At 40.7% G+C, this 19,169-nt stretch overlaps 3 protein-coding genes and 1 non-coding gene across 5 annotated transcripts; 1 reads left to right on the top strand and 3 right to left on the bottom strand.

Moving 5' to 3' along the window:
* The first annotated feature begins 526 nt into the window (after positions 1–526).
* ninj1 (ninjurin 1) lies at positions 527–6,622 on the top strand. Of its 2 annotated transcripts, XM_052077225.1 has the most exons (4): positions 527–651; positions 753–941; positions 4,802–5,039; positions 5,715–6,622. In XM_052077225.1, the coding sequence occupies exons 2-4, from the start codon at positions 846–848 to the stop codon at positions 5,858–5,860; spliced, it is 480 nt and encodes a 159-aa protein (XP_051933185.1). In that variant the 5' UTR covers positions 527–651; positions 753–845; the 3' UTR covers positions 5,861–6,622. The 2 variants fall into 2 exon arrangements, with proteins under 2 accessions (XP_051933185.1, XP_051933184.1); XM_052077224.1 differs by having other exon boundaries at positions 594–941.
* A 716-nt stretch (positions 6,623–7,338) lies between these two features.
* LOC127608328 (U6atac minor spliceosomal RNA) lies at positions 7,339–7,466 on the bottom strand. The gene has a single exon (XR_007964245.1). It is a non-coding gene; the product is annotated as a U6atac minor spliceosomal RNA (small nuclear RNA).
* card19 (caspase recruitment domain family, member 19) lies at positions 7,342–10,076 on the bottom strand. Its single transcript, XM_052077223.1, has 6 exons — positions 10,002–10,076; positions 9,516–9,655; positions 9,047–9,203; positions 8,707–8,769; positions 8,505–8,570; positions 7,342–8,388 (listed from the first exon to the last, which is right to left on the bottom strand). The coding sequence occupies exons 1-6, from the start codon at positions 10,006–10,008 to the stop codon at positions 8,279–8,281; spliced, it is 543 nt and encodes a 180-aa protein (XP_051933183.1). The 5' UTR covers positions 10,009–10,076; the 3' UTR covers positions 7,342–8,278.
* An 834-nt stretch (positions 10,077–10,910) lies between these two features.
* bicd2 (bicaudal D homolog 2 (Drosophila)) lies at positions 10,911–18,685 on the bottom strand. Its single transcript, XM_052077222.1, has 8 exons — positions 18,142–18,685; positions 16,403–16,615; positions 15,740–15,892; positions 15,156–15,620; positions 14,041–15,051; positions 13,413–13,564; positions 12,875–13,106; positions 10,911–11,997 (listed from the first exon to the last, which is right to left on the bottom strand). Exons 1-8 carry the CDS (start codon positions 18,373–18,375, stop codon positions 11,995–11,997), a joined length of 2,463 nt encoding a protein of 820 aa, XP_051933182.1. The 5' UTR covers positions 18,376–18,685; the 3' UTR covers positions 10,911–11,994.
* Positions 18,686–19,169: the final 484 nt, after the last annotated feature.

Genomic DNA, 19,169 nt, shown 5'->3' with positions numbered 1-19,169 from the left:
TGTTGATATCTGAAGATTTGTTATGAAATGAAGAGACATAGTGATTAAAAATGTTTTCAGCACATTTGAGGAATATATTCTCTGAATGTCCACAGTAGTCTATAGCATGCTCTTGTGTTTTACCTGACAGGACAGTGGGTTAGCACATCCGCTAAATCAGGGTTTTTGTTCCAGGCCATATCATTGTTTATGGTTTAAAGTGAGGAACATTCACAAAAACTATTGCAAAATCTCAAAGCTCGCTAATGTTTTATGTGAAGACAATTCGCAACAAACATTCTCGTGGGCCGCATAAAATGATGTCGTGGGTCGCATCTGGCCCCCCGAGGCTTGAATTTGACACCGGTTTCCTAATCCATTCTGCAGTTCGGGGTTCGAATCTTGAATCCAACCTCTGGATTCAAATAACATGGATGGATGAGCATGTTACTTTTCTCCTCCAACTCGTGACAAAGTATGTTGCAGCATATGAAATTGTGACGACCAGACTGCAGTACCGCTTTCTATACACCAGATGGCAGAAAAGCGCCAAATACAGGAAACAAGTCAAGTTCTTCGGCTGCTCACATTACTCATCTTATATTTTCATCACTTTTCCCGAGTGTGGTGAGGAAAAAGAGGAGGGAAACCCCTAGCACGACAACTAAACTAGTGAGTGTAGTCGTCGTTAGCGCGAATCTGCCTGCCCTCGTGTCGGTGAAGGGGCGGGAAGGAGTGTTGGCTTTACTTCCCCTCTTCTGTCGTCACGACAGGGTTGTAATTCCACTGACCGTGACTGTGGCCCCGATACACACACACACACACTCTCGACCAACGCGACTGTTCCAACATTCCCGGATTAATCCATGTCCTCTCGGTCCTGGAAGACAGATCGTTTATCGGAGATGGCAACAGGAGACTTGGAGATGAACGGCGATGCAGACCGGAACGGCGACGCGGAGGTAAGGCGGTACCGTTAGAATGGACCGAACCCCGTTTACTCTACTTGTGATGGGCTAAGCCGCAGTAGCGATAAACCGGTGGGGCTCCGCAGAGGCTGGAAACTGGAAAGAAAAAATAAACGCTCACCGGTTTGGATCTAACCAGATTTTCACTATCTGGTTCAGATTATCCGCCATTCACTATTTAATGAAGCTGACACAAGCGTTTATATTTCGCCGAGGAAAAGACCCGGTTCCGAGTAGTTTCAGTTTTACGACAAGCATCAAGTTAGCAGGGGAGTTCGCTTGAGCTGGAGACAGCATTCGAATGATGAAAAAAACATATACATATCTATAAATATTTTCAACAATGTGAAGGACCGTGCCTTTTATTAAAAGGTAGGAACTGTATTTACTGTATACTGCATGTACATTTGATAGGACCTAATAAAACCAATTCTCCCTTACAATGGAATGCAATAGGTCTGGTGGCATATCTACGCGTGTTTAAACGGGCCTAATACATTAGTTGAGTCAATCTGTAAAAGCTGACCAACGCTAACATATTGGTGGGTTCATGGGCAAAAGGGACATAACAATGATGTCATCAATAGTGACTGGAAAATGAAGCATCCTGTCAGGTTGCTCTGATCTCACCCATATGATGATCTAACAGTCACTATATAACTCAGCGGATATCCAAGTGGGGTCCGTGAAGAATTTGTAAAAGAAAAAAAAAGTGGTGACTTTTTTCGTGTGTTATGTGCATTCCTCGAGACCAACGTGCCAATAAAACAATAAAAGTACTTTTCCCTCCCTTAGCTTTGGGCCAATTAAAAGCTCTGATATGGTTGTGACATATAACATAAATCTGACATCCCTGCAACATGAAAAAGTCACAATTTGTTTTCATTCTTGTTTAAAGACTAAAAGGTGTCTTATTTACAGGCACACAGCCCTATTTTTCTGAGAGCAACAAAAAAGGCTTTCTAGTTCTGTGTTTTTGAGAATAAAGATGCAGTAACAATGCAGTATTACTGAATTAACTGTTATTGTGAAACTGTAACGTTCCTAACTTGTAACTGTAACTTTAAAAATGCAACTATTATTTTTATGTTACCACTTTTCTTGTCTAAAAAAATATGAATGTATGAATCTATTCTGGGGTGTGCGAATTGGCCACTGGATGGCATTATATCTATTTACATCCTGTCTATGGCGTTTCTGAATATGTGTTAGCATTAATTAAGAGAGCAGACGTTAAAGACACGTTATGGGGTTGTTTAAAATAATTATGTTTTTGAATGTTTCGTTTGACGGCAAACTTCAACTGGGAGTGGCACGAATGTAAACCGCTCGAAGCTTGTTTGTTTTAACATTTGTTCACTTTGCCAAACTTGATGTGAAGTGAGTTGAGTTCACTGCTACATCCTCTGCAGCTATACAAGTGTAAAAAGAAGTTAACTGGTGTATTCTATTTACTCTATTTGGTTTGTTTATTGAACATTAAACATATACAGGAATAATTTGACAGAAAATACGGTAAATAAAATAGTAAAAAGAAAGAAATCAGTCTTCATTCAACACAGTTATTATGTTCAAGGGAGTAGGAAGAAGTAAAAAACGTATCTAGTCCTACCCCATTATGTGTTTATATCTAATAAATCATTTTTATATCAATCGGTTTTTGAAAGTTAATGAAAACCAAATACTGTATAGTATTTGTGACAATGTGCATTTAGAGAAAAAATGATTCCTTTGATGTGAGTCTTTTCACATACACTGCTGTGGACATTCAGTTTTTTTTTTTTTTAAATGATTTCCCCTTATGGCCAGTAGTCATATTGTCTTTGGCAGGCAAATTTCATTTATCTTTCTGTCATAATCACATTTTGTCTTCAGATGCTTAGTGCCGGTAATTTCCCGTGAATTCCTGAATTTAGTCTTACATGATGTCATGCGAGTGTAAATTTAGGACGAAATTCTCCTGAAAATCTAGAACGAGGTAGACTGCAGAGGTTCCTCCCTATTTGGGTGTTGCTACGATATTGCACTTGTCACCATTTGAATACACTGTGGCTGTATGGAAATTCTAGTTTTTAAAAGAAATTGATGAATTCAAAACAATGATAATCATGATTTAAAAAAAACTACTACTATGATTTTTATCACACCTAGCATGTTTTTATGTTCTTTACACAATTTAAAAGCTATGTTACTGCGGGCAGGAATTCGCATCCAATTGTTGAAGAATACATAAAGTAACTATAACAGCTGTGCAACCATCATTTAATTCATCAAATATGTCATCTCTGTTCTGATATATCTCCAAAGAACAATGAAGGCACAGAATCTTTAATTGACTTTTATGGGGGCTGCAATCCCTCACAATGTCCCAGAGGTTTTACAGACCCACAGGAAGAACCCAGTCCAAGTTCTTGAGAAAGCCTCTCTCGAACAACAGTAAACTGAGGGGCATGGGGGGGAAGCAAAAACGAATGAAGAGAGGAGGAAGTGAAAAGGAAATAGTGTCACGATTGTGGCATTCTGGTCCACAACTTAGCGTTGTCAGCCGCAGCACAAGGCAGGCGCTTGTTGAAACTGCTGCTGTGTGCTCGGCGCAGATGAAACCTTGACAACTCATCTATGCAGAACTTGTCCTGTTGCCAGTGATCAGGGCTTCCTCTTATGTAAGGTTATGGGCATACAAAACAAGGAAGTATGCACATGGCTTCTTCCTGGCTGGAATGACCAGCCCCATTCCAACAACGTAACTTGTCAAAACGGGCCTGATGCCACATTCAATTGTAATTTCCCCATTGCGGGACAAATAAAGGATATCTTAATCTTAATTCGATTTGCATTTGCTGTTATTTATCAAAGATGCTGAACATCTGAGTTTGTTCAGCGTCGTGCGTGATTCACGTGGTTGGCTTATTCCCAACGCCTCTGGGTGGAGGCCCCAGAGTATTAAATGAACCCACTAAAGTCTAAAAAAAGGATGTGGCGTTTACGACATGATTTGACCTTTATAATGAAAGCAGAACTGTTATCCTGTGGGTCATGACAGTGTTCCAAGTTTTGGTTTCAGCTCCTCAGCATTTTGACTTCCATCAGGGTTTCCCCACCAAGAAAATAAACAGCACAGTGGGATGAACGCGGTTGTGCAATGCCCTCACCAAGACCCTATTCGCACATGAAGGGCAGCGTAGAAGTGCACTGGTTTCTCATACTAAAACTCACAATTTGTGCCAAGAAACACATGTTGATGGCTTGTTGGAATTTCCATCTTGTAAAAAAAGAGGCCCAAATTCCCCCAAAAGGAAACGAAAGCATACAATATTTTCTACTTGGGATTTTGAAACACTGCGCCATCGAAAGCTGATTATTTAGTTGGAAATCGAGCACAGTCTCCAAAGGCCAAACTATTCAAGTTCATGAAATGAAGAGAAAGAACTTTAAACTACATCGAGACGGCATTTGAGTACCTATATAAATTCTACACATACACTATACATCATACAGCCTACCGTAAAGATAAGGACGGTAAATTTTAAAGTGCAAAGGCTCAATTTGGTTCGTTTCAATGATAATTGATTTTCTGATTCAAATCGAGTTTCTTTCAACCCCGAGTCCACTCCGCTTGACTTTTATTTGTTGTCTCTCATTGTCATCTTCTATTGAACAGCCTGGACAGAGCTCTGTGTGCCACTTTTCTATGGCAAATTCAATCACTAGTGTGTTTTTTTTTCTTATCACTGTTCATTCAGTGATGTTTTAAAAGAATAACACAAGGCACACTGACTGTTGTCCGTAGAGCCAAACTTATAATTCAAGACTTCCACTGAACGGTCCTCATGCATATGGTCTTTGTGTTGCAGGTTTCGCTTCAGGACTTGCCGATGAGGCCAAGGAGACCCTTGAACATGAACCATTATGCCAACAAGAAGAGTATGGCACAGAGCATGTTGGATGTGGCTCTGCTGATGGCCAATGCCTCGCAGCTGAAGGCCGTGCTGGAGCAAGGCCCGGTCTTATCCTTTTACATGCCAATCATCATTCTCATCAGCATCTCTCTCACCCTGCAAATCTTAGTCGGGATTATGCTCATTTTCATCGGTAAGTTTGTGGTCGTTTTGTCCGAAACGTTTTGTCTGTTGCTTTCACTTCAAGCGGATTCGATTCAAGAACTTCCTGTTTTCACCAAGGTAACCTGACACGCAACTAGGTTGGTTTCACATAAGGGCCTCTTTTAAAGCCATCTGATACGGAGCTGACTGAAAGAATCTGATTTTTTTTTTTTAACGAGGTGATTGTATAAACGCTATACAAGAGAAACGGACATGCATTATTTCTTCTACTTGTAGGCCCCACTTTAATAGGTGCCATTTGGGTCCTTCAGTGTAGTATTTGAGAGTTGCAGTTTCCTCGAAGCATGTGAAATGTTGTCCTTATCTTATCCTCACAGCACATGCATGCTATTATTGTGGAAAGTGGCTAAATTTAGAGTGTCATAACAGAAAGAACTGCCTGTGTCAACCATCTGAAATTACTCATGCATGAGCTCTGCTCATGACTAGATTTAAAATAAAAAGGAAAGCTTAAAAGTGGAACCAGTGTGGTCCTATTAAAAAATTGAAAAAAGAACGACAAGCTAATAATGAATCATAGGGGAAACACAGTTAATCAGTGGATCAATAATTACGAGTGCTGATCTGGTAGGCATCTCTTTACTGCCCCTTAGCGGACAAAGAGAGTCACGCTGATGATAATGCTGCAATTCATCTCTTGCAGTGAAGTGGAACCTGAATGACGAACGCATGCACTACAGGTTAAACATCTTGGAGAACCTGACCACAGCCTTTGTGTTTGTCATCGTCGTGGTCAACGTTTTCATCACAGCCTTCGGTGTCCAACGGCCCAACGACCTCAAACAGTGACCAGCGTCACCTGTCTGCCTCCGTGGATTTATTCAAAACGCATTTGAACTCACAAAGAACGTATTTACTCTGCCTACAAAGTGTCTGGCAAATGCACACACAGCGTTTGTCCTGGAATTTGACCTCGCGGGCTCGAGGAGAGCAAATGTACGCCGAGGATCAAATGGCTCAGTCAGATGAACTTAATCCACTTTACTATGACTGTGTTACTTTTCTAACTGTTCCTCAGTATTGGGGTTTGTTGTTGTTGTTGTTTTTCATTGTTACATAAATGTATGCTTATTTTAATATCATGCTCAGGTTGCTGTGACTAAAACAACTGCCTTATCATACAAACACATTTTTTGTAATCCTGTTTGTCACTGGATTTTTTTATGCTTTAATTTAGTGAATGATGTCATCATAATGTACATCCCATACTTCCTTCAAACAGGTTTTTCCTTCATTTGAAGATACTTGACCCTTGAAATGCCTCAAAATAAATATTCAATTGAATCTTTTAGGCATGAACCAAGAGCTAGAGCTACTAATTTCATTGTATACTTGCTTCATGCTATGCAACCACTACTGTGTATTTAAAATAAGATAAGCCAATGCACATATTTTAGTTAAAGCCTTACGGTATCTGTTCCATTATTTGTGTTCGATGATGTGTTTTTATAGAATTTTCTAAGGACTAAAATCTCTTTTGGATTTTAAAGTATGGTGTAACAAACGCTGTGAGCAATATTTTAAATTAAAGTTATGATCAAAACAAACAAATGTTGTCATTTTGTTTATTGTCAGACTATACATAGTTCCAAGGACCAAAGTGGCACTTCTATGGTTAAGGCATCTTAACATGACGAAGAAACAAAAAATAGAAGCAGGGACAAGATACCTGGAATATCAGCTAACATCAATGAGAATTAAAATATGGACACCCAACGGCACAATGATATAAGAAACACAAACACCAAACCATGCGTATAGTAGAATTGCTTCTGTATATTTTCACAAAGCACCATTTCTATACTCTAGTGATGGTTAGGTACATGAGTCCTCCTTTTGTTTTACTTTTTGATTCAATTGTTGACAGGATCCCGAGACACACTTCACACATCAATATTTTCATGTTATATTTCACTGGGAGGGTAAATCTGGTCATTACCAGGCAGTATTTTTTGAGAAATGTTAAAATTGTCAGAAGGCACTCAAGTATAGAAATGTCTAATGAATGTGGGAAATAAAGTCGAGCAATATTGGGGTTGTGATTTATTCACATATCAGTTAAGGCATATTGTATGGACTATATTTTGCAGCAGACTGCAGAGTAAAATGACTAAATATTCACAGAAACCTTCAACGCATTCAAGTTTGAAAGTTCATTGTTTATTGCAATAGAATGCTTCTACTGCGTGGGTGAAAATATAAAAACTTACAATTGTCCCTGAATTCTGATTACGAGCTCAAATAAATTATAAAAAGTTAAACGAGGAAAAAAAACTCGGTTAGAGATGCCACGAAGTAGGTGGCAATGCCTTAACCGTATATGTGTTGCAGGCCACAGGGGCCATTTCCATCCTTGTCAAGGGGAGTGCTAACCTTCTCTCCTTTCATACAACACAACCACCACCGTCAACAAAATGGCGTCTTATAGTGATAACGAAACCGTCCTACTTCACTTAAGGTGCCAACAATCCTTATAGAATGTTACTACAAAATAAGTATTTCAGCTTTTATTTCGTTATTTTCTACAAGGTTAGTGTGTTTCCATTCAAAATTTATTTTGGCATTGCTTCGTTTTGTTTGTTTGTTTTTTAAATATGTGAAACCCATAATGCACTTCGCACAAAACATGGACGGTATTGGCTAGGGCAGTCATGTGACTTCATGCGCATTGGCTTACAGTATAACGTAGCTTTTTTCCAGACAGAACGAAACCAATCGACATGACTTTGTTTCATCTGATTACACGACCAGGCACTGAAAAATTGGCATATTTATCTCAGCAAATTGCGTTTTACCTCGCTGAATAAATTCACTTTGTTCTTGTTGTCTTTATCATTACACCACACGAGGGCGACAAACTACCAACTAAGTGTATCAGCTGCGGCCATTAAAAATGGAGACTGCATTTATAATCTTTGAAATTGTAAAGGTTTTAGAAAGTAAAAAGATGCTGAATAGTATTGAACTCTTCCCTCTTCATTTTAATGATTGATTTACCTCAAACTAAATAGCGATCAACCAAGTATAAGCCTATTGTTGTAGACCCAATTGTTCCTCATCATTCATATTTTGGACCCCTCCAAAGTAATAAATACAAATATATCAAAAAAATAATAATCTTATCACTTGAAAGGCAATGTATGGTGCTGTGCTTTGGTACAAATAAAGATTTGCTGAAGCCCTTGGCCACTGATGGTCAGTCGATCCTTACTTCATGAAGCTTTCTTCGGTGTACCACACAAGGACCTCGCGGGCTTTTCTTTTCAAACCTAATGCCGCCATCCCAAGAGCCCCGCTTCCTCCAGTCAGTTTGGCTTCTACAGAAGAAGGACACCCTATACAGTGAAACTTGACCCCACACAATAACGTCGCTTTTAAACCGAATAAATCTCCCTGGGATTATATGTATGTCATACAGAAGATCGCTCCTTACCACCAAAGTAATAGACCAATGCCATTCCAACTGCAACACTGAAGCAGCCTATAAAGAAGAGGGGACCTAGAAAGAGGGAATTTCAATTGCTGAACGGACCTAATGACTTTATTGATGAATGCATGCAAAACTGCAGCAAATAGTGGGATCCTTCACTGACATGACAAAAGTTTATTCAGTACATTGTACATATTTCTCTTACCATTGTCGTTCATGACGTGTCGCTCTTTGTAGGCACTTGGAAGTGTGAGAGGATCAACAGAATCTGGAGACAAAGTGATGATTTTGATTTTGGGGGTGTAAACTGTTAGAATACAGTGGAACGTTGGCATTGTAATGTTAAAATGTGACTTAAAATATGCTTGTAAACGAGAACCGCTTTATGACAATGACAGACTGTTATCAAACTAGACCGATATGAATGTTAGCACCAGCGAAGAGATTGTGTTTGATTTTTATGATAGTTCAACTGAATGCATGTTGTTATTTAGTTATCCATGAGTTTTTCATCATATATGGTAGGAGAAATGTCAGGCGCTAACCTCGGAGGCGGAGCCGTGTTGGCAAACTGTAATAGACATCCTCTACATGCAGGTGAAGAGCCCTGTAAAATTCCCTACATGCTTCCTCTCCTTTTGCCTGCAGGTGTGTCAGGAGCTCTCCTAGGAGGACACATGTGGGCACATCCAAGTTGCGGAACTGCAATGGACCATAAATGCGATATAAGTTTGCTACAATTTTTTATTCACTTTTAAACTAGTCATCCATAATAAAAAATGATCATCTTTGAATGTAGGGAGTACAGTGTGAGTGCCACGATGTGGTATGTGTCTCCGTCAAGCGGTGCATGACAGAATAATCCATCATACTTGTTGAAGTGGACAAACACCACATTTGACTCTAAAAATAACCCACCCAACAGTGGCAAGTACTGTATTTGAATGTTTCCTTGTGTTTTGACAACAAGCATTGTTGAGCACTTGATGTGAAATGTGTGCACGTGTCACTAGCCTTGGTGGCCTCCTTGTCTGTGAGTATTTGCGGGTAGATTCTGTTGAGCTGCAGGATGATTTTGTCCACCAGTTCTGTGTCCAATCTCCTCTCTGCTCTGAGGAAAGCCCCATCCTCTGCCAGCTGGTCATGGAAACTGTCTGTCCACACATAGGAGTCTCATTAAAACAAAAGGCAAAGCCGAGTCATTGGCAAAAATAGATATGTTGCTAAACACGGTTTCTGTTATATGAACCATCGTTTTAATCTACTCGAACAAAAAGAAACACAATACATGTCCACATGAGTTGGCCACTGTCCGCAGCAGCTACAACATCTCTCAGAAAAACAAACTTTTTGAAAGTCTAAACTAAAACAGCATTTATATCGGAACAATTGTTATTCGTAAGTAAAGTGTGCAAGTTAATTAAAACTTCAGCTATTAAATCAGAAGAGGCAACGTGGGAGGATAAATTAGCATTTTTCCAGACAACGAAAGAAACAAACCTCCCATAGTGGAGTCCCTCTGTCCTTTCTCAAAACACGCCTCCTCAACGTCATAACTTCCGCCCCGCCACCGGAAGCGGAAATCAATGTAGCCGTTATTTTGTATTAAGAGAAAAAATGTAAGCAAAACGGAAACGTTAAAATTATACAGCGAACGAAATTTAAGTATAATATAATAAAAAATAGACATGACGTTTTTTTTCACTTCTTTACACTCGAACAAGCTAGATAGAGCACGAGCATACGGGCGCCTTAGCGTGTCACTGACCCAAGAAAGGCAAATTCAGAAGTAGTCATGATCATTGAAATCGATATTTGTTTGAAAAACATAGTATGGAAAACAGCCAGTAAGAGGGTGTCAGTTCTCCGATTGAACGACTTATTCTTACCCTAACCTCGTAAAGTGTCGTCGTAAATCGAGGACCTGCAAGACCTGCCGAAGTGCGATTCAAGTTAAATGCATTCTGCGTACGTCATTAGGCCCCTACGATCCATTTGAATAGCGCAGAGTAAAAAAATCCGATATTTCCTAAAACAATCATGCTCATCTTCCAGAGACAGTCATAAACTTAATACTATAACAACGTGTGTGTGTGTGTGTATTATACAGACATGAGTGAACATAATCTAACAGTTCTCAGTACACTGTAAACGTATTTCTAGCACTTAACAAAAAGTGATCAACATAACATTGCGATACAGTTCTCGCTTTAGATCTCATTAGATTGTGCAAGTGTAATTGATACGGTAACTGATGAGTGCGTTTATCCTACAATGGATGGTATTAGTACCATATGGATTGGTTGAATAATTATTTTCTCTCGTAGATGGAAAATTTATTAATTTAAGATGAGGATGAACCGTTCAGAAAATGGAAGACTAGATATAGAAAGATGACTCTTCGGAACCGCGGGAGTTAGATCATTTTATTTATCAGTCAAAAGCCCGTTAGGATTAACGGTTCTGCAGTCATGATGATTTTTGCTAGTGTTTTACACCAAGTCTTTGTGAAATTGTTTTGACCTTCTGTTCAACACAACTGAACAGTAATTGTAGTTAGAATGAAATGTGACCTAAGTAGGAATAAGTAACAAACACAATGTAACATTTTCACCTGGTATGACCAAGGGTTAGGAGTTATCCAATCTTAGAAATTGCACTTACACTCACAAAAAATGGCACTGGAGGCAAACATCTTTTTTGTTTGTTTTTTAAAAAGCTTTTTTAAAGTCCTATACAGTACAACACACATGAATGACATACTCTCTTTAGTGAATAATTCATGGATATGGACTACAGTATTCACATCTGACCATAACTTAAGACAGCTTGAAATAAAAGTTTGCATTTAATACTCTTCCTTACCGATGATGAGCATAATTTGCTGTGCCGTAGTTGCAGAGAACATTATGTAGGTCATTATTACACTAGAAAAGATTATTTTTGTATCCAACAGAAATGTGTCATTTGTTTCTTGTTTCACGATTTCAAGCAATGGGTTGAAAACGTAGGTGTTCCATGAGGTGACTTCTTGTTATAAAATAAATACAAATAAACAACAAAAGCCAGTGAGTAACATATAATGACTAGCCTGGCAGATAAAAATGCATTTTCTGTAAAAATATTTCATAATATTAGAAAAGTGGGGAAAAGGGAGCGGCAACATACAAAATTCAAAGTGCTCAGTCGGGGAAACACACGCACACGCACACGCACACGCAGGCAAGCAAATAATTTGATAATTAATAATGGCGCTCATCCATTGATTTATCAAAGTGTCGTGCATTCTTGGAAAACTGAAGGATTACCGAGACTGCTGATGCGACATAGAACAGTTTACAAAACAGTTTTGGCACTTCAAAACAAGGCCATTGTTGTATATGATCTGGTGTAGGCGCAACTCGGAACACAATTCGAGTGAAGACACCAGGAGCACGGGTGTCTGGAAACTGCACACTGATCAGACTCCTCAAGGACACTTGTTAGGAGAGGTTTACTGTGGAGGAAAAGATAAGAAAAAGAGAATATATTAAATTAATTGCTGATTGGGAGTTAGTGACACAAAATTGGCAGTAGGAAAAGTTAGTGTGCAAAGAGGTTTTCATGCAGGCTTTGATAAGATTTGATGACAATACAGTGTAAACAGAGGACCCCCAAATTTTCACAATTTAATAAAAATGTCACCAAGAGGTAGGAGAGAAAAAGGAAAAATGTCATTTAAATATGGTAAAGTTGGAGTATTTTGAATCAGTGTTTTGTTGAACGTCTTATTCACTCCCTTTTGTATGTACATATCTATGTGTGTATGTGTGCATTTATTTTAGGGAGAGGAATCCTGTGAGAAATGGGAGTTTTAGGAATTTGGAAAACTGCGACCTGTATGTCCTGAATTTTGTGAATATGTTGAAGCTGGAAAGATCAACGGAAAAGTCTGCGAGAAGTTGGACAGCTTTAAAATAAAGGCACAATAATAATAAGAAGAAGACGACTTTGGTGTGGAATTAAATGTGTGTCAATGCTTCCAGACTTTTGATATTTTTAAATACTGTAGTTCAAAAATAAAATCATCACAATGTAAATCAATTTTACTGTTAAAAAAGATCACATTTCAAAAAATGTCAAATTTAAAAGAAAAGTACTATGAGTATCATAATAACCAGCAAACACTAACATGAGTGCCTGCTTTCATGGTCTATTTTTTATAAAATAAAAAATGAAACACACCGGCAAAATAGATTCAGTCTGTTAAGAACTGTGGAAGCTACATCTAGTATAAGAACCGTTGTTCTTTAATTTAAATAATGCTAAGCGTACAAAAAAGGTTTGTTTGGGGGCAGCCTGAGCGGCAGCCCTGCGGTATTACCAAGACTTACATGATGACTGGACGCGGCTCCCTTGCCCTTAGCCTTGCCCTTTCCCGCCGCCGAAGTAGCAGTGTTGCGGCGTGCCTGCTCGTGGTCAAACTCCAGGTCCTCCAGACGCTGGGTGAGGGCCAGTTTCTGCTGTATGGCCATTCGCAACAGAGAGTTCAACGTCTTCTTTTCATCCTCGGCCGCCGCCAGTTGCCTCTGCATATCGTCTAGCTGGGTCACGTACTCATCGCACCTGACAGGACCAAGCGTGGAGAACAAGAAATGAGTCCAAGAAAGAAATGAACAAATAAATCCCGTCGACAGAAGGGGGTGCCATTTGCCCGTTTTACTCATTTGCAGAACTCCCACATGCTCTCGCCATAAACCAAATGTCTTTCCAGATGGAACGATTACATCAGACAGTTCCCAAAGTGCTTTGTGCCACATCCACCATCGTGCAAAAATAGACTGTTGTGTTGCTAAAAAATGTATGCCATAGGTGCAATTATATTCCCAAGAACGAATACATCAATAAAAAACAAAAACAAAGTCATTGTACCTTGAAGCAAACATTGCTCTGAGAGAGGAGAATGTGGCTGCATCTTCTTTTAAAGTCTTGAGTTCATTGCGAAGCTTCATCATAGTTTCGGTCACCATGGCCTTCTCACTGTCGTATTTGCTCTTCAGGTTGGCCAGGGCGACCTCCGCCGTCTGAGGAATAAATGTGTTTCATACGGATCGCTATTAATCAAGTCAGAATTGTACAAACTGTAGTCTTACAGTGCCTGAAACATTTTTTTAAATCATGTACAGAACATTTGTTAAGTACAGTTCAGTTGTATTTTTTTGTAGCAAGAGAGATGCTAGATGATCATATAATCTTTTAGACCGTCTTCAAATTTATTCAGATATCATTTTTATTCAATTTTTATGTCCAATATATTTTAAATGACTTGTTTTCCTACATTGGTGTTCATGTTTAAATTGTGTAAGATAATATCGTGATTTTTTTTGTGCAAAAAAAAATTGTATTATTCATGAAATTTTACAGTATATAGTGCAGTACTTTATAACTGCAAATTACAACCACAATACTAAATATGAAACTTATGCTTCTCTGACAGTGGACGTCATGAAACAGTGTACCAAATAATGCATCTAAAAGAGAGTCCGTGTGGTCCTCTGACCTGTTTGTTGGCTTTGAGCACAGCTCTGAGCGTGGCGATCTGTTCTCTCTTGGTGCTGAGCAGAGACTTCACTTTGAGGATCTCCTCCATGCAAGCTTCTTTGTCCTTATCGGCCACGGTGCTCAGCTCCAGGTTGGCCAGCCTTTGTCGGGAGAGCTCAGTGGTGCGGTCCACCGCTTGCTGCAGGTGGCGGATCTGGTCTCTGATGATGGCGACCAGGTTGTAGATGTTCATGGGCTCCGGGCGGGGCTCCGGGCGGGGCTCCGGGCCTGAAACGACGGTGCTGTCGACAGAGTCCGCTTTTTGAGGGTCACCCTCGGGAACCACTCCGTTGGTGAGAAGTACAGAAGAGGGGCGTGCCTTCGCTTCTTGTCCTCGCCTCACCAATGCTTTGCCCTCCTTGTAGTAGTCCAACATGACACGGTTGGGGGTCTCATTGTTGCACATGCAGACGTGATGGTAGAGATTAGCCAGCTCCTCGCTGAATGCTATGAGCTCATCTTGGGCCACGTTGAGGCTGCCGAGTGATTCTCCGGCAGTCTCGCTAACCAGACGGAGCTCTTTCTCCAGACGAGCCATCTCCGTTTTATCTGCCTGGCTAATCTTCTCCACGGAAGCCAACCTTGTTCTGAGCTCATGGAGGTCACTCTCCAGCCGTGCTCGTTCATCTTGGTACTGGGTTCGACAATTCTCATACTGTGCCCTCAGCGTCTTTAGTTCCTGCCTCAACTCGCCCGCTTCAGAAACAGCCACCGTGTATTTACACTTCAGGATCTCCGGGCCGTTGATGTCCAGCTCATAGTAGTCTCCGTCTTCGTGGCTGTCACGATCTTTTTCACCGTCGAGGGCCGACTGACGCTCCTTGCTGGCCTGAAGCTTCCTCATGGCGCTCAGGTTCTCAGTGAGCCTGTTGACGGTTTCTTTTTGCTCGGACACGGTCCCGTAGGCCTGTTCAAGCTGCTTCTGGTTCTCCTGCAGCGTGTTGATGAGGGCCATTTTCTCCCTCTCCACCTGAGACACAAAAAAGTGCTGTTTCAGCAGTGTAACATATTTCCTATGAAATAAAGTTTGAATCGGGCAACCCCTAACTCAACCTTTGTTTATGGATTTCCTACCTGTCCAAGCTGTTGCTTCAGTTTCTGAATCTCAGAAATGTTGAGCTCGCTCAGTAGGTCGTCCACCAGGCTCGGCGCAGGCTTGAAGGAGTCTCCTCTGTGGCCTGCCGCAGTCTCGTTATCTTTGTCACCTTCGCCTGCCTTAATCAAGCCGTTCTCAAAGCCTCGGATTAAGTCGTCGTTGTCCAGATCAGAGATGGCGGAGGGTTCGTCGTGGAGTTTAAGGTTGTCGAAGGAGATATTGAACGAGCCGTTGTACACTGAGCCGCCAATGGTCACGTAGTGCGAGAGCTCCTTGCGTAAGGTGGCCTTCTGCTCACGTTCAGTTTTAATTGTCTCTAAGGCCTCGGTTAGCTGGCGCTCGGCAATCTCCCTCAGCCGCATGGCATCCTCCAGCTGGCCGTTTAAACACTGGGAGTCCTCTTCCAGACGGCGGATCTCATACTTGAGGCCTTCAAATTCCACCTAAATGGTGATTAAGACGTGCACATAAAGCTGTAAAGTATTGTGTGGCAAGCGAATTAAGCATTAGCGTGTGGTTTTTTTTTTTTTTTTTCACAGCATTCGCAACCACTCTGACGCACCTGGTTCTGTCTCAGCCCAGACACTTGTTTCTGCAGGGAGATGTTCTCCTCTTCCAGTTCACTGTAGTCCTGCAGTAGGCGGGCCTCCCGCACCTTATACTCTCGAATGTCATCCCGCAGCTGACTGCGCTGCAACTCCACCTGGTCAGAAGTCTACTCGATAGGGAAAGTGTAAGAATAAGTAGGGATGTGTTTTTGTTTTGTTTTTTTGTTTTTTAATTGCAGTTTCAAACAAAGTTCAGTTCCGTAAAAAATGTGTCTCACACTAAACACACTTTGGAATGTTGGACTTTTAATATTTTTTAAATTCAGAATTCTACCGATGATTCCTTCAAAACACTGAGGTTGCCATCCTCACGTTCTTCCGTAGCATCGGTGCCATTGTGTGTGTAAGACTTTCAAAGTGGGGCCTTAGCCTCCATGAGTGACATGGGTGTCAGCGAATGAGTGTACACATAATTGCACTTTATCTTCAATGTTAAATTTGAAATGATCCCAAGCTTCAAATATTCTCTGTCTTTCACGGACTCTTTCTTTAGCCTTAAACACATCTTAAAATATTGCCTTTATAGTTCAAATGACAGTTTGACCCTAGGACAAATTGATTTCAGTCTTAGGAGATTTTATTTTCCACTAAATTCAAATCACTTTCATCTCATTCACCTCTCTCATTTCCAAAGTGATGTGTGACAGGCGTTCATTTTCAGCTTGCACACTTGCAATCGACGCTTTGGCCTGACGAAGGTCATTCTGCAGCTCTAGGACTTTCTGCTGGTACTGCGCCTCCTTACTGGCCGACTCCAAGATCAACGATTCCTCCCTGCTCTCTCCGTCTGCTGCCACCTTCCTGTGGGCTGAGTGCACTTGCCCAAAGGCCTGAAAACAGAAAGGACAGATAAGCATAGCGACAAACGCGGACAGAATAACATACAAGCAGACAGTATTTTTAGTCACTGATGCTCACAAAGCAGAATTAGCCGTTAAAGTGCAACACACCAGAACTGCAAATACACTGAGGCTTAATATGAATGGCCTACTATTAAGACAACACAATGAAACTGCTCTTTTTTTTCTCAAAGATCAAAATCGAACCACTGTTGTTGTGCAACAGGCTGTGGTCAGTCATGGCTCCAGCTCTGACGGCATTATCACTCAAAAAGGAAGTGGGCCATCATCATGAGACCTTCTCAAGAATGAGCTCAGACTGAGTCAAGTGACTGTGATTTACGCCACAAAACGATATCCTACAGATGATGACCGTTACTTACCATTGACGTATTATTGAGAATAGGTCATCCTTTGTGTCTCACATTCAATATATGTATTTTTTTGTGGTTGATCAAAACACTGGGTGACAATACAAAACAGAAAATACTACATCCCCTGCAAAGGGAAGTGGGTGGGCGTGGGGGGGTATCTGTGCTTATGCAGGATGTGGGAGTTACACAAATGCATTGGAGGAATTTTTGCAGGGTCGGTATTGAATTTGGACTGCTGTCTTTCATCTTGGTGCGATATTCTCTGTATTTCAAGTTTGCCACATAGGCAGTTGTGAAAAGAACACAGCATTGCATACCGTGAAGCACAAGTCCAGACGTGACAAGACACTCTTTTAGCGTGAAGAAATTATTCCATCACACGTCAACATGCTGCTTTCAGATATTTAACTCAAATAGGATTATTTATCAAAACCATTTCCAAATCACTGGATATTTTATACACCCGCACATTCTAATGAGATTCAATATGAGCTATGTACTGACGTTAAAAATAATGATCAATGAAATGAAATGGGCAACATGGTGGTTCGTGGTTAGGATGTATGCTTGACAATTCTGAAGTTTGGAGTTTGAATATCAGCTCTGGACTATCTGAGTAGAGTTTTATTCATAACAATTGCAGGACGTAATTACATTGCCAATACACACACTTTAACTGGCATTGGAGAGGACTCAAATATAAATACTTGTACACACACTAGTATTGAAAATAGTGGTATCAGTGCATCCGTAGATGGCATCTAGACCTGTGTGTAGATATTTCCTGTTGTTTAGCTGCTTCTCAATTCCATGGCAAAATATTCCTAACAGCTCTCAGTGGGATGCACTGTTGTTGCACCACTGTATTTTAAACATACACGACCACGATCATAAACATTGTTCAATTTTGTGTCATAAACGAATTGTATACAGTTTCATCAGTGGTTTTTATATAGCTCTTGTAATTTCATCTCATGAGCCTGTGCAGGTGTAGCCATGAGTGAATGTAATTATAGAGGTAAAACCTCAATAATTCAAGTCAAAGTCTGGCTTTTCATAGCCTGCTTTTACGTATCATTCTGACTGACCCAAAAAATGTTTCAAGCGTCATTCTAAAATGTTTAATGGGTGACCGTATACTACCTCTCTGAGCTGATCCAGCTCCAGTCGGACCGCCTCATATTCGGTGTCCAACTCATCAAATCGCTGCTTGAGCTGTTGTTTCTCCTCCAGGACCGCCAGTCCGTATTCCGCTGCCTGGATCTTTTCCTGCGTTGTTTCTCGCAGCTCCCGGGAGAGTCGTTCCACCTCAACTCGTAGCCATTGCGACCCGGCCTCGGTCACAAGTACCGCTTCGGGATATTCTTGGTCGGCCATGGAAATGTTGGCGAACCGCAGCCTCCCAAATGGAACGGGACCCAGCCCTGGTTAGCCGGAGCAGTGAAGAAAAGCGAACAGGACTTCAAATCACTGCCCTTTCCCCTCAAATCGCATTGTTGGAACTCACATAGCTTGCGTGTTTTTTTTATTCGTCTCGTTACATATGCCGAAGGCTCAAGCTACTCGACACTAGCTCCATTCTCGGTGACTTTTTTTGGGTGGTTCTATTCTTGCAGCTGACAGACGAAACTTAAATTGAAGATAATCGAGTGGAGGAAAAAAATGCCTCTGCGCGACATTCAATTTAGGGGAGAGGGAAATGTAGTTTGTTTCTCATTCGCTTGTACGCTTCACTGAGCAAATTAACTTCAAGTAACGAAATGCATTGCGCGGCGTTGACGAATACAAACCGACTCATGCGTTGAATTAAAACCGGCACTGCCATCTACGGGCTCAAAACATAAACTACAACTGCCTTTTGCATTTAAACCCGTCTTGAAATAACTCATACTGAATAAAATCAAATTTCAGGATGTCAATGTCGCACTCTTTCACACAAGATGGTTTTGTTGACCCTCTCAGATATTTAGATGTGTTCCATTACATTAATAAGAATTTTAATAGACTCTATGAAATCTGTGCTATTTGGATTGGACTCGATACAACTTTATTGTCAAATGTGCTGTATGTTACACATACGTCACATTTTTCTTCCCTCTCAAGACAACATAAAACAAAAGGAGCTGCTGCGAGTGTCCGCGACGCCATCATAAGAAAGTTAAAAATTACAA

The sequence above is a fragment of the Hippocampus zosterae genome, chromosome 9 (genome assembly GCF_025434085.1).
Source record: "Hippocampus zosterae strain Florida chromosome 9, ASM2543408v3, whole genome shotgun sequence".
Lineage (NCBI taxonomy): Eukaryota > Metazoa > Chordata > Actinopteri > Syngnathiformes > Syngnathidae > Hippocampus > Hippocampus zosterae.
Note: the sequence above shows the minus strand (reverse complement) of the source record. Positions and strands in the feature narration are given on the sequence as shown.

What these genes read in the sequence shown, in the direction of transcription:
- ninj1 (XM_052077225.1), top strand. Translation starts at nt 846, where the DNA reads ATGTCCTCTCGGTCCTGGAAGACAGATCGTTTATCGGAGATGGCAACA. An exon ending in ACCGGAACGGCGACGCGGAG is followed by an intron (nt 942 to 4,801) that starts GTAAGGCGGTAC and finishes TTTGTGTTGCAG; the next exon opens with GTTTCGCTTCAGGACTTGCC. An exon ending in GATTATGCTCATTTTCATCG is followed by an intron (nt 5,040 to 5,714) that starts GTAAGTTTGTGG and finishes CATCTCTTGCAG; the next exon opens with TGAAGTGGAACCTGAATGAC.
- card19 (XM_052077223.1), bottom strand. An exon ending in CAGACAAGGAGGCCACCAAG is followed by an intron (nt 9,204 to 9,515) that starts GCTAGTGACACG and finishes GGTCCATTGCAG; the next exon opens with TTCCGCAACTTGGATGTGCC. An exon ending in ACACGTCATGAACGACAATG is followed by an intron (nt 8,571 to 8,706) that starts GTAAGAGAAATA and finishes CCCTCTTTCTAG; the next exon opens with GTCCCCTCTTCTTTATAGGC.
- bicd2 (XM_052077222.1), bottom strand. Translation starts at nt 18,375, where the DNA reads ATGGCCGACCAAGAATATCCCGAAGCGGTACTTGTGACCGAGGCCGGG. An exon ending in AGCTGGATCAGCTCAGAGAG is followed by an intron (nt 16,616 to 18,141) that starts GTAGTATACGGT and finishes TTCTGTTTTCAG; the next exon opens with GCCTTTGGGCAAGTGCACTC. An exon ending in AGAGCAATGTTTGCTTCAAG is followed by an intron (nt 13,107 to 13,412) that starts GTACAATGACTT and finishes TGGTCCTGTCAG; the next exon opens with GTGCGATGAGTACGTGACCC.